Here is a 14,795-nt window from a genome sequence, read left to right on the forward strand (position 1 = left end):
TCCTCTGAAGTAACCACGAATTCAGAATAATCTCTGTGCGAACAAAAGGTAAACACCTGTCCCAAAATAACTCAGGCGAAGACGGGTATATCGGCTAGTACACTATATACACTTCTTTACCAGCGCTTCTGCTACATAATTGAGTGCCACCATTTTTTATTTAAATAGTCCGTATTATTTTTCTAGTGGTGTTTCTTAAAATAAGTATGTAACTATGCAATGAAATTTGGTAGCTTTTGACAAACATGTATTTTGTGGAGACAAAGTCCGCCTTCACACATGGCGAAAAAGCTGCAGAATTTTCGCTGGTGGAATCGCTGTGAAAATTCTGCAGCATTTACAGTATGAGCTATGCAGAGGGGATTTTAAAAATTTCCTTCTCCTGTAGTGGAAAATCTCCACAAGAAACCTGCAGCATTTTTGAAAAATGCTGCAAATTCTAGATCTCTGGCATGTCTATTTATGCTGTAGATTTGTGCTGCAGAATTCAACCCTTGCAATAATATCCCACAGCACATAAGCAAATAAAAGATTTAGGTTTGGATTTGGCCACTGAGGATTTGGTGCATATTTGCTGCAGGTTTTCTGCTGTAGAAAGCCCTCAACGAATACGCTATGTGTGAAGGTCGCCTTATAGCTGAAGCTACTAGATTTAAAAATGTATTTATATAGTCAGAATTTTGTGCACTTATAAGCAATTTTACTATATGACATTTAAGTTGTTTAAGTAAAGCCAATCTAACTACAAAAAAATTTAATGTTTAAACCGCTATGGCAACATTTACGATGGCGTTCTTTCCATGTATGGGTTCATACCAGCTCATGCCCCCCAATTTGGGGTCAAGATCGCAATAGTTGTTCAACTGCCTATTCATCTAGGATAGAGCATTGGTAAAAGTCTCCTGGATGGGATTTTTTCCTTGTTTGCTAACATTGGAGAGGCTGTAAATTTAGAAATCTCTATTCAATGTCCCTTTACCTACTTGGAACACTTGAGCTTGTGGAGAACCATAGCTGGGCTGCCTCTATAGTATGTCATTGGGCTTGATGTCTGTAATTGTTATAACAAAGTAATCATTCTAGTCATTCATGAAATTATAGAAGATGGCTTTATTATAGGTAACGATTTCAATATTTAAATCTAACTTTTGTATGGACACATGACACTTCTGTAGTCCATGATGAAACTGACAGAATTAAGTAATAGAACATTTGACATAAAAGAAGAATCAGGATCAGTAGAATAATGTCGAAACAAGTATTTATTCTCCCATGTTCCAGGCTATTTTTTAAGCCATGGTGGCAAAGCCAACCTGGTTATTGCCAAAATCATAAACAGAATAGTATTGCCGAAGAAACACATCTCCCAGAATCCAAAGAGGCTGGCCATTTCTAGAAGGCAGGTATGTGGACTCAAATCCGACCTCACAGTATCCGTTAATCTGAAATATACAAGAATGGTCAGTCTTTCATAGTCATGCTATTTTTATACATGTTAATGACTACATTATAGAATTAGTGCAAAGAGGTAAACATCTGGCATATTGAAGGAGGTTCTGTAATACCTGAAGGATGTATCCTGATGGAGGAATGGAGAACTGGACGCCGCTGATAGTAAAGCTGATTGCTGGCAGACTCTGGACATTGTTGCAGTTGACATAGTACTGTGCAGAGCATGAAGGCAATACATTCAGTTTTTGGACAGAACTTTAAAGACAGTTATGATGAGAAGGGGAAAAATAAAAGCATTAATTACCCCTCCATTTTGTCCTTCCTGGGCACCAATATATTGTAATAGCTGGCCAAGGTATTGTTGTGGGATGGTAAGAAGAGGAGTTCCTGTATCCACAATGCCCTGACAACCCTGGCTGCACCAGCCACTTGCCTGACCATTAATAGAGAACCTGTAACAAAAGGAGGCTCAATTAATAAAATAAAATATAAAAATATAGGAAGGTTGCTGCTACAGGAAACCTATGCTCCCCGCATATATTTTGTATAGACCTAAATGACAAAGTTACATAAAAAAAATATGGGACAACCTATTTAAATTGAATCTTTTAACCCCCTAAGGACCAGGCTGTTTTGTACCTTAAGGACCAGGCACTTTATAGGGATTTTACCCATGTGGTAGTTGAACTGCTCTATTTTTTTTCCTTCAGCTACAAAAATTATTTTTGCTGTGTTTTTTTCCCTGTGACATATAGGGCCATTTTTTTTTTATATCTTTTTCACTGACTTTTTTTTTCTGTTTTTTAGTTTTATTGGGGGTAAAAAGCGAATTTTTTTTTTAGATTAGTATATTTCCGCTAAAATAAAGTAAAGAAACGGGTTCCTCATCTTGTTTCAGACGTTTTGATATATAATATGTATGGTTTTGGATTACAGGGCGCATGCAACGACAGTTTTGGTTCTCGTCGGCTTTGGGTTATTTTCTTTTTTAGGTATATATTTTTATTTTATTCTGTAATTTTGTTTTACATATTTTTGTAATTATTTTTTTACAATATATGTCCCCCATGATGCCATATAAGACCTCTGGGGGACATCCACATGTTTTTTTTTTTAATTTGCCACTTTCCCACTGTAGCTGGGGCATCCATAGGAACCCCAGTTACAGGCAGAAAAGCAGACACGGATTTCCTTCCTTTTCTATGAGAAAACCATGTCAAGAAATGACTTATCACTTCTCCATTTCCATGACACAGATTTCAAATGGCACAGACTATGACACAGATATCTATTTGATTGAACGGCAGACTCCCTTGACACAGATTTGATATGGAATCTACGCTGAATCTGTGCAAATTCCACATCAATCCCTTACATAATTCACTGTGTGAACATGCCCTAAGGAGTACAACTTTATCCAATGATGTAACTATAGGGAATGCAGAGGATGCAGCTGCACCCGGGCTCAGGAGCCTTAGGGGGCCCATAAGGTCACTCTTTTTTATATAAGGAGCCCAGTACTTTGAATAAAGAATTATATTTGGGGGGCCTGTTACAGATTTTGCATTGGGGCCCAGAAGCTTCAAGTTATGCCTCTGGGTATGGGTACAGGTAAAGGTGGGGGCCCCAAGCTCAACTTTTGCACCCATACCCCTGAACCTTTAGTTACACCCCTGGCTTGATCAATGCACAGAATATGTAAGTATAATGATACATTTAATAGGAATGTACCTGCAAATAACCAGATACTGAAACATATTCTTGTCTTTTTTCCAATCTGTTTCAATTATTTGATTGTAGATTTTTTTATACTATAATCTGTACATGATTATGGGGGCGACCAACCTGTTGGAGACGCTGCTGTTCTACTCTTTTATCAGCAGTGTAGAGCTATTCTATATATATATATATTAAATCAGTAATCTGAAGTTGACACAATGATAATTATAGGAGAGTGTTCCAGGCATGCTCTATGTCACAGAAGTCCGTGTGCACGCAGGGAAGGAGATGAGCCGAAAAATTCTCACTTATTGTCAATTGTGGATCCAGTGATATCTGCCTTCAAGTTTATATTAGAGTTATTACCTTTTGTAGTTATCCTACCTGCTGCGACAATGAGATGACTGCTGAGAAGTAAGCTCTACAGAACAGGTAAGTATCATTGGTACGTGTAAAAAGCTGTCAGGGCTTAATCACACGGGCGCATCGGCGCCCGTGTTACTGCAGGTAGGAGACGGCCGCACTTCAGGATGGAAGTCTCTCTGCAGTGCCTAGGGAAAGAACATGTGACCAGCTTCATTGCCAGTCATGTGTTCTTTCTTCAGCGCTGCGGGCAGTCGTCCGTCTTGAAGTACGGCCGTCTTCTTCCTGCAGTAAGGGCTCAGTCACACGGGCGCATCGGTGCCCGTGTACGGGTGCCGACGCACCCGTGTGACTAAGCCCTCAATGTGCATGTCGTCATAGGTATGTACTAGGGCCATGTGCTGTCCCTGGATTAGCACATACAGCTTAGGCCCAACATACTTAGTGTACGAGGAGCCTTAACACAACAGGGCGTAAGTTTACATCCTGGCTGGGTGATACTTAATGCAACAGGATGTAAACTTTCGTCCTGTGGATAGCACAGGTTCAGAAGTGAGCCTGCGCCATCAAGCAGCGGGAGCCGACTGTTACTGATAGCCAACCTTCCCCTGCAACAGCGGGGGTACATGAGAACAGTGACCACCCACTGTTAACCCGCTGCATGCCGCAATCAATGTAGTTTCCTGTATGTAAAGGGTTCAAATAGGGAGGGCGTTCCCTCTGTGACGCCATTGGACCTCACGATGTAGTCACGGAGGCCCGGCGCGTTGCCATAGCAACAGGATGCCAGGTATTGGTGAGATGTATCTGCTTATTTGTTGCTCATTTTTCCCTATTTGTATGAAAAAAATTGAAAATTAAAGAAAAAAAACAGATATGTGGTATCATCATGTCAATAAGACCAGTACCATAATTTGAGCAGAGCACACTATTTATCCTCTGCAGCAAAAACCGTAAACAAAATGGAGTCAAAATGCTTATTTTGTTCGTTTTACCTCCCAAAAAAGCGCAATAAAAGTGATCAAAAAAGCTATATGTTCCCCTAAAATGGTACAAATAACTACAGACCGTGATGCCAAAAAACAAGCCATCACAGAGCTCCATCCATGGAAAAATAAAAAAGTTATGGGACTTTGAATGCAGCAATGCAAAAATAATTATAATTTCCAAAAAAAGGGTTTACATTGTGCAAAACTATAAAAACCTAAAAAAATTATGTTTTTGGCGTCGTTGTAATCATACAGAGCCGTATTGCTTCATTTATGCTGTATGATTGATGCTGTAAAAAATAAAAATAAAAACAATGGCAGAATTAATGTTTTCTCTCCCTGCTCTCAAAAAAATAATAAAAGTTTTTCAATACATAATATGCATCCAAAAATGGTACCAATAAAAACGATAGTTAGCCACACAAAAAACAAGCCCTTGTCCATGACTAAAAAAGCTCCTGAAAAGGGGAAATGAAAATCGCCCAAAAATCATTGCATCCTTAAGCACAAAATAACCCATGTCCTTAAGGGGTTAAGCAACATCTAATTTTCTGACAAAATATTCTCTTGAAGACTTTCCATACACAGAATGTATAAAACCCACATTACAATATATACACACATTACTTTCTGGTAATTAATTCATACTTATTAAATTACTCCTCTATTTTCAGGGGTTACATGAAGCTTAAAATTAGCTATATAAACTAATAAGGTTTCTATTTTCTGATGATACCAAGCTAACTTGTAGATATGGCGACATTCTGTACATTTTGTAACAACTCTATTCATTTACTACTCACCCATCAATAGCGATCTGCCAGTAGATCTGCTCAGTCACAGGCGTCCAAACGATCTGTCCAGAATAGAGGCTGTTGTCCACTCCCCCAAGTATCACCTCTCCAGATTGCCTGGTAAAATAGGGTATATATTACAGTCTGCATTTTCTTGTTTTCTATTCCATGCAGTCAAGTATTTTCCTAAAGTAGAACCGTAAATTTAAGGTTTTCGTTCAGTTTCAGAATTACTTTTCTATAACCTCATTCTCATTTGTGGCAAATTACAGCTGATTTAAAGGGGTTTTCAGGATTAAACTATTAGTGGTGACTTATACTTAGAATAGGTTATCAATAGTTAATCAGTAAAGGTCTACTACTAGGGATCCCCGCTGATCAGCTGATTGAAGAGGCCAAAGCACTCGGGTAAGAACTGCGACCTTTTCTCAGGCATGTGACGTCATGTTCATTAATCACATTGGCTTGAGAGCAGCTTAGTCCTATTCAAATGAATGAGACTGAGCTGCAATATCAAGCTCAGCCACTATACAATGTACATCACTCTGCGTGCTATGGATTGAAGTGACAACAGTGCTAATCCGAGCACTACTGTCCCTTCAATCTGCTGATCAGCAGGAATCCAGAGTGGAATACCCAGCCAATCAACTATGGATAATTTACCCCGAGGATAGGTCATCAACATTGTAGTGGATCCAGAAAACCCCTTTAATTCCTACATAAATACACTCTGGAAGCCCCAACGCATGGAGTCCCTCATTTCAAGTGTATTGATTTCTTAAGATTTGTCATTCAGTAGAAGTGACAGACAATGACTTCAATGTGTCACATAGTGTAGCATATTTGCTCAGACCAGCGTTGCATATTAAGGTGTCAGTCAAGTCCCTTCTTGAGGTATCTGTATGTTTGTTCTGCCTGTACTAGAGCCCATCTTCTAACAAGCTGCGGTTATGTGTGCAGCGCTGCTCATTGCGACTTTTAGCTTGTATACGGAAATACTGCTTTATACAAAATACAAGGCACAAAGGGATTATAGCTGCTCTTATAGGAGCAGAGAAAAAGTGGAACTACGGATTGATCATCAATGCATAAGTCCTGACAGCAATAAGAAGTTAAAGAAGCACTTAACACTCCAAAGAAGATTACACATATTTTGCTAAATTGTTTTTTGGCTGCTTAAAGTGATCTTGACAATTTTCTGTTGCTCACCCAGTGAGATAGAAGCTAAACACCGGTTGTGGAATCAGGTTTTGTTGTATCAGCCCCTGCACAGCAGTTGTAGCTCCTCCTGCAGACATTGACTGATAGGCCATTCCAAAAATCCCATCAAATTTGGCATAATAAAAGAAGCTGCTTGGCTCAGTGACGCTCAGACCAAATTCCTGGTTTTGAATGGACAGACCTTGTACCTAGGAGACACAATAAATAAATACCAACTCACCTTGTGGGTGCCTTATTATTAGTATGTTATAATATATGTATAATCCAGTAAAGGTACGTATAGAACAAATCTATTGAGAACTGTGCCAATGTGCTTTGCTACTTTTAAAATTGCAGAAGGTGAATCTGTAGCCTTCATACAATATCTATGTCCAATATGGAAGCCAAATAAAATACCTAATTTTTAAGAACTATTCATAAAACAGCTTTACCAATTTACGTTTCTATGTTTTATCTAAAGTCATAGAAGAGTTTCCAAAATATGTAAGAGTTTCATTATTGACTGTGCTTCTTATGCGTCATTGTCACACTAAATGTTTTTTATTTTTAAATAAAAAACATATAAATAAGAACCTTAGAAAAGAGACTTTTTAAGTCATTGATGACTCCAACACTCTTAGCAGCTTTAACCAAAGAGCAAATTGCCCCATTAAAAATATTACTATTCCTTTGTACAGCTGCTTTAATTCAAGCACATTGGAAGGTTTTCCATACCCGGGTATGCTAGAGTCACATCCACTGTGACCTGACCCCCTTGCTACTTTCCCCTTCCCACCAATGATACACTTAGACCATCATATATTCGTTGGATATTTTGACCATAGCAGCCATTTTATTTAACAGAATAATAATAAATATTAACTCTTTTTCGAATACGGAGAGGAGATCCTAGGAGTCACAACAAAAAGGTCTGGTGTTTCACACATAAAACCAAACTTTGCCTCCAAACGTATACCCAGCTCGGAGACGCCTCTACCCCTCCTCCCCCACTGGGGTGCTAGAATATCAAAAAATAATCCAGGCCAACCGGGATCACTTCCCTGGCCTTACCCAATGCACTAGACCCAACCACAATGAACCAAAAGGAGGGGAAGTCTTAAAGGTGAGGCCGTACCCACCAAACTCTCTCCACCCAATATAAAAAATCTGGCTACAAGGACCCCCCCACCCCTCTCCTGCCACACGCTGCCATGACAGGACATACACAATTTCCACCATAAATACTCATATTACTTTAAAGGGGTTGTCCCGCGGCAGCAAGTGGGGTTATACACTTCTGTATGGCCATATTAATGCACTTTGTAATGTACATTGTGCATTAATTATGAGCCATACAGAAGTTATCAAAAGTTATTCACTTACCTGCTCCGTTGCTAGCGTCCTCGTCTCCATGGTTGCCGTCTAATTTTCGCCGTCTAATGGCCAAATTAGACGCGCTTGTGCAGTCCGGGTCTTCTTCGTTTCTCAATGGGGCTCCGTGTAGCTCCGCCCCGTCACGTGCCGATTCCAGCCAATCAGGAGGCTGGAATCGGCAATGGACCGCACAGAAGCCCTGCGGTCCACCGAGGGAGAAGATGCCGGCGGCCATCTTCAGCAGGTAAGTAAGAAGTCACCGGAGCGCGGGGATTCAGGTAAGCGCTGTCCGGTGTTCTTTTTTAACACCTGCATCAGGGTTGTCTCGCGCCGAACGGGGGGGGGGGGGTTGAAAAAAAAAAAAAAACCGTTTCGGCGCGGGACAACCCCTTTAACTTCTTGAAACTCATGGAATGACTTCCCATCACCTTTCATCTCTCCAGGGAGGGTGCGCAGGACTCTTCATTTTCCTTTCCTAAAATGGGACTCCCGCTTAAAACTTCCCCCTTTTATCTCTTTCCCTAGCTTACTCCACTAATTCTACCTCCCTCAATCCACATTTTTCCCTTCCTTAACCTCCACACCCCTCTTTACCTCCGAGACTCTTCTATTAACTCTTTCACCCCTTTCTGCTCCCTAGCAACCATGTTATGTAGGGCCTCTCCTTAGGGCCCCCAACTCGGACCTGTACTTTTATGAAGTCTTCATGGCCAGAAGAAATGAGGAAAAGTTGTTAAAATATATCATTTTGTAAAGAGTTCCAGGGCTGAATCAACAGTGAAAGCCTTTATCTCGACATAGAAAAAGGCTGCATTTGAATGGTTGAAAAGAAACAGTCAAACTTATTAATACTGTATATCATGTAACAAGACTTATAAGACAACTAGTGTGTGAATTATGTTATTTTTGCTCTGAGATATGATAACCAATTTCTAAGCATGAGGTTGTACTACTGATAGAGTCTTTTGCTATGACCCCTTCTGTCCCCGCAAAGATCTGTGTTAGGTCCAGTTCTCTGTAATGCCTTTATTAATGACTCTGTAGATGATCAGGTTTGTTGATGGTACAAAATTTTGCTGGATCCTTAAAAGTCTGCTTGATTGTAAAATGCTACAGACAGACCTATATAAGTTGGCAGTATTCATTTTAGAAGGCTCAGAATGGTGTCAAATAATAAAATAAGTCATGTTCACGTTACAGAACACCTGTCCTTTCCATTCGGATGCTTGCCTGATCCTCCATCAGTCTCTACTTACTGGTCCCTCTTGACGTGGACATGTGTCAACTGCAGCCAATCATTGACTACAGAGGAGACCTGCTATAGCCAGTGATTGGAGAACCCATTTCATTTTGATAAATGTAAAGTGATGCACGAGGCCACAGTATTACTGCATATATAGAAATGGACCTCACAATAGACCAGGAGACATTCATTATGTATGGAGGAAAAGCCTTTCAGTTAGAGTAGTCAGACTATAGAAGGCCCTACATCAGGAGGTAGTAATGGCAAATACTCTGTTGGCATATATAAAACAGATACTTATTTAACAACAATTTGCATTGAGAGTTATAATAATCTAACAATTAATGATGTTTAAGTATTAAACGTATTGGACCAGTGTCTTTTTTCAACCTGTATAACAAAGATTTCTCTAAGCCACAGTGATGTTATAGACCAAATCAATAAACCTAAATGAATTTACATCAATAACCCCATATATGAGCGCACATAACCATCACTTTTTAAGCCAGGTGGGGAGTAGATATTATTGTATTTGGTGATTTGTTACTTAACCCCTTAGTGACCGGGCTTTTTTGCTTTTTTCCATTTTTGTTTTTTCCTACTCCCTTTTAAAAATCGTAGCTCCTTTATATATCCATCAACGTCGCTGTATGAGGGCTTGTTTTTTGCGGAACGAGTTGTATTTTTCAATGGCACTATTTATTGTACCATATAATGTACTGAAAAACTTTTTAAAAATTCTTAGCGGAGAGAAATGGAAAAAAAATTACATTCCACCATCTTTCGGTGCGTCCTGTTTCTACGGCGCACAAACTGCAACAAAAACGACCTGATATTTTTATTCAATGGGTCAGTATGATTTCTACGATACCAAACTTATATAGTATTGTTTTTGCTGTAGTACTTGTATTTTTTTTTAAAGATATTTAATTTTTTTCAATTATTTTCTGCGGTCATTTTGTGCGCGATAACTTTTTTATTTTTCCGTCAACGTAGGAATATATACAAATTTTTGATCGCTTTTTATTGCGTTTTTTCTGGGAGACAGGGTAACTAAAAAAATGCATTACTGGCGTTCTTTATTTTTTTTTCGGACGACGTTCACCGTGCAGAAAAAATAATGCACTACTTTGATAGATCGGACTTTTACGGACGTGGCGATATCAAATACATATTTTTATTTTATGATTTAGATTTTTTAATAATAGATATGGCAAAAGGGGGGTGATTTAAACTTTTATAACTTTTTTTTTTTTTTACAATTTAAAAAACTTTATTGATCTTTTTTTTTACTTTACTTTGAAGTTCCCCTGGGGGTCTTTAACATGTGATGCTTTGATCGCTCCTGCAGTATGATGTAATGCTATAGTCATACTGCTTTTTTACAGGCAGTCTATGAAGCCACCCTGTGTGGATGGATTGATAGGCAGTCTGCTAAGGCAGCCCTGGGGCCATTCATTAGGCCCCCGGCTGCCATGACACCTGCACGGATCCCCCGATCTCACCGCCGGGGGGCCGTGCGGGACCCCCAAACAGCGTTCGGGGGATTTAAATGTCGCTGTCAGCGGCATTTAAAGGGTTAATAGCCGCGATCGGCCGAGCGCGGCTATTGCCCGCGGGTGTCAGCTGTAATAAACAGTTGACGCCCGTGCTGTATGGAGGGAGATAGCGGCGCTACCTCCCTCCATACACGTCCTGCAGCTGCAGGACGTAAAAACACTATAGGGTGGTCACTAAGGGGTTAAGAATTGACAAACATGAGATTTTGAGTCCTAACGCAAATAATTTTAATGAATTTATGGATACTCACAGTGACTGTGTCATAACCCAACACTCCCGTCATGCTGCCGCTTCCGTAGGACATTGCAAACTGTTGGTTATTAGTACTATATGTAGATGACTGCCCCGGATTGAAAAGCGGGTGATTAGCTAATAATCAAGAAAATATCTTCAGTGTAATAAGCAGAAATTGCAAAGGCAAATGCTATAAAAATATCCCACATCACATTAAAAATTCACTATTAATGCTAAGTATATCCCATTCTTTAGTATATAATGCTGTCCTGAGATTAAGAAAGTTACTTGTCGGTTTGAAGGATTCTGGTAAAACAAAGTCAGTAAAGTTGAAAAAAAAAAACAGAATTCCATCTATTCCAACCATATTATTGCACACTAAATTAGTGTAATTAGCAATTGATGCCAAAACATAAAAGTTATAAAAATAGATATACACCAAATCTTATTTCTGTAAGATTAAAGTGATTATCCTAAGGATAGATCATCAATATCTGAATGATGAGGGCCCATTGCTTGGGATTCCCACCAGCTGATTGAAGTTGCTGCGATCACTTCATTGTTTACATCTGAGTACAATCTTGTTCATACACAGAAGGCTGTATTTTCTATAGCAGTCATCTTGTGTACTGCAGGTTTGTTCCATTAAAGTTAGTGGGACAAGCCTACAACACTCAGAATCGCCACTATAAAAAATGCAGTGTTTTGAGTACAAGCAGGATCATACTCAAGTGTACACATTGAAGCACAGCACTTGAACAGTTGGTCCCTTCATTTGGCTGATCGTCGGTCCCAGGTGACGAAGCGCCACCGATCAGATATTGATGGCCTAAAGCATTTTTAAAACATACATAACCCCTTTAATTTTTTTTTATCAAATGGAAAAGTCCAGTGCAATTTTTCAACCCATGTTTTATGTCCTTTCCTTATTAAATAAAATGAGAACATCTTTGGATTGTTGGAGAGTCGATATTGCCCTTTATGCTGTACTTTATCCCATTGTTACAATACTTTACAAAATACTACCTACTGCAGGCTGAACTTTGACAGTATGTAGAAGCGACCCAAAGATTGGATGAACCAGTATCAAAGGCAACTAGGAAATTCTGAGGTGGTGTTCCAATGCTGATCTCTCCAAAATAATAGTTCTAGAAAAGAGAGCAATTACACATACTCAATCAATGTTGACATGGTAACTGAAGTTATTCTAGGCACTTTTACTAAGCAGTACATACATTCAAGTACATTGGCTCGTAGACGACTCCAAAATTGTTTTGATTATTTAGATTGTATTTTATAGCTGGTTCTTTTACATGAGTCTTCACAAAATCCTCCAGGATTCCTTTGTCCCTCATGGTTTCCCTTATGGATTTTAGCCTCTTCAATGGGACTCTTAAATAGAAATATATATTTGCGTCTTGTTATCCAAAATAACAAATAGAGAAAATAAGTTATAGGAACTGTGTATTATATGTTATCAGAGAACGGTGGTTCTCTCTCCACTTATCTGGCTCCTTTCCTTCTTCCCCCTCTGTCTTAAACTATTCAATAACTTGGGAAAACTGCTAAAATCCTACTTCGTAGACAAGATGGACTAGCAGTGCACTGACAGATCAGTTAACATGCTACACATGTAAGTCTATGATATGGAGAGGAAGGAGTCAAGTAGGAGGAGTCAAGTGAGAGAGAAGCAGAGCGACATACACAAACATGCTACTGCTGCTAATATTAAGTATTTATTGTCTCACTGCTACTGGAATCACATCTACACTGCTTAGTGTTTCTCTACAATGTCTTCCATGCTGCTGCTGTTTCTATGTGCATGAGAGATAGAGAAGCACGATCTCCTCTTCTCTGTGTGCAGTGTATGGGAAACATAGCAGCGGCTAGTCTCTGCCCGCTAGTTCCAACAAAACTGAAAATTAGAGATGGAGCCTGAAGAAGAAATGCTCTGCTAAACCAATACAGGATACAGGTCATATAATGGCCAGAAATCAGATTATTTCTCATGTACATCTGACAGCTTCTTCTGAAAAGTCACCTAAAAGTTAGGGTGCCCTTTAAGTTAAAGGAGATGTCCACCTATAAACATCATTTTATAGTTTATGTATAGACATAGTCTATAGAAAATGTTGGGTGACTGTAAATATATTGCAATACTTATCTTGTACTGATCCTGAGTTACAAGCAGTAGTACCAGTATAGCCCCGAGCTGCATTCACAATTCTACTGGTTACTACTGAAATTAGTCAATATGCCTATCAATAGGTATAAGATTTAGCTCAACCACTATAGTGTAAAGAGAGTTTCAGCGTTTACTACATCAGATTACTATACAGTTCTGATGTAAAGATGAGCTCTGTGCAGACATTGAAAGAAATGTTGTAAGATTTAAAGAGTAATTGCACCTTTTCAAACTTTTGAAATGTCAGAGTAACATGTGAAAAATTTTGGCCAATATGACTCCAGGTGCTGAGACCAGTGTTGATCGTTAGAAGGAGGGGCTGCAGTTCTCACGTAAACATTGTGCCCCTTCGGCTGTCTTCGCTGTCTATCGTCAGCTGAAAAGGGATGCAAAGAAGATGTCTATAGACATCTATGAGTTTGTCTTTAGCTGCCAAGTAGAGCTGGCAAACAACAAAGATAGCCAAAGGGTTACAATGCTCAGCTGAACGCTCCAGCCCCCTCGTTCTAGTGATCAGAGGGGGCCTCAGCAGTGGGATCCCCACTGATCACTCTGACATGTCAAAAGTTTTAAACAAGTGCATCTACTCCTTAAGCATAGTAGCCTGTACCACTGGGAATACTGCAGTGGCTTTATACAAGCTTAGTACGAGATGGGGAATGTATTTGTAAAAATACTCAGCATTCATTAATTCAGTGATTTGTTACCATTTTTATATATTTTGGGATAGTTTTCCAAATATCCTCAACTAGTTGTATAATTGTCCTAACATTTTATTAATATACTTACCTTACTTGGCCCTCAGATAGATAGAGGAAAATGCTCAAAAGAATTAACCACTTCATGTTGATATCTTCCAGCTCGGCACAGTGTGGCTAAAAAGGTTGCAATCTCCCTTTTATATAGACAAAACAATCCTGTGGCAAGGCGCTCTCCCATACCCCCTTCTTTCTTATCACTTGTTTTTAAGTTCCAGTATTAGATTGAAAATTTGTATTAGAAAGTCACACAGATAAGAATCACTGAGCAACTAGGAAAACCAAACATAGCTTCTGTTGTTTAAAAGCTTAAGGCTGGGTCCACACGGGGCGGATTTGCCGCGGAATTTCTGTGCGGACCCTCCACATGGAAATTCACAGCATTAATAGTAGCAGCAACGTGCATAAGATTTTGAAAATCTCATTCACAAGCTGCGGAAAAAATCTGCACAGAACATGTATGGAATTTAATTCCGAAGCATGGCAATTTTATTGTAGAATTCACCTCTTCTCAATGGATAGGGTGAATTCTACACTAAAATATGCAATAAACCTGCAGCAAATGGCGCAGGTTATGAGGCAGACTTTCCGTTGGTGACCTGCTGCAGACATTCTGCAGCAAATCCGCCCTGTGTGGACCCAACGTTTGTGGATTGTGAGGGTCTGAACTGCTGCTGACCTATCCTTAGGATAGCATTCCACAGGAGAACAGACTACAGCATATCCAAGTGTCTTTTATTGTCCCATAACACCGTACAAAGTGCGTAACTTTTTAAAGCATACATTTAGCCACATTTAACAACTATACATACAAAACCTTCCTACCTGCGCCAATCATCCCACAGAGTAATCACGAATAATTAAAAACAGCAGGGCAAAACCCAATGTAAATATATCAAGACATCTCTAATCACCAATACCAGA

General features: G+C 39.4%; 1 protein-coding gene across 1 annotated transcript; it reads right to left on the reverse strand.

The window, feature by feature from the left end:
* Nucleotides 1-1,289: 1,289 nt before the first annotated feature.
* LOC136624766 (gastricsin-like) lies at nucleotides 1,290-13,958 on the reverse strand. The gene is made up of 9 exons (XM_066598697.1): nucleotides 13,903-13,958; nucleotides 12,164-12,320; nucleotides 11,959-12,076; nucleotides 10,945-11,063; nucleotides 6,527-6,726; nucleotides 5,327-5,434; nucleotides 1,757-1,904; nucleotides 1,566-1,664; nucleotides 1,290-1,442 (listed from the first exon to the last, which is right to left on the reverse strand). Exons 1-9 carry the CDS (start codon nucleotides 13,956-13,958, stop codon nucleotides 1,290-1,292), a joined length of 1,158 nt encoding a protein of 385 aa, XP_066454794.1.
* Between the last annotated feature and the right edge of the window lie 837 nt (nucleotides 13,959-14,795).

This window comes from Eleutherodactylus coqui, chromosome 4 (assembly GCF_035609145.1).
Source record: "Eleutherodactylus coqui strain aEleCoq1 chromosome 4, aEleCoq1.hap1, whole genome shotgun sequence".
NCBI classification, from domain to species: domain Eukaryota; kingdom Metazoa; phylum Chordata; class Amphibia; order Anura; family Eleutherodactylidae; genus Eleutherodactylus; species Eleutherodactylus coqui.

Bases quoted from the DNA above. Each gene is read 5' to 3' on its own strand.
- LOC136624766 (XM_066598697.1), bottom strand. From the start codon at position 13,958: ATGAAGTGGTTAATTCTTTTGAGCATTTTCCTCTATCTATCTGAGGGC. The intron at 6,727-10,944 runs GTGAGTATCCAT...TGTGTCTCCTAG, and splicing joins TGGGTTATGACACAGTCACT to GTACAAGGTCTGTCCATTCA. The intron at 1,443-1,565 runs GTATTACAGAAC...TGTATATTTCAG, and splicing joins CATCAGGATACATCCTTCAG to ATTAACGGATACTGTGAGGT.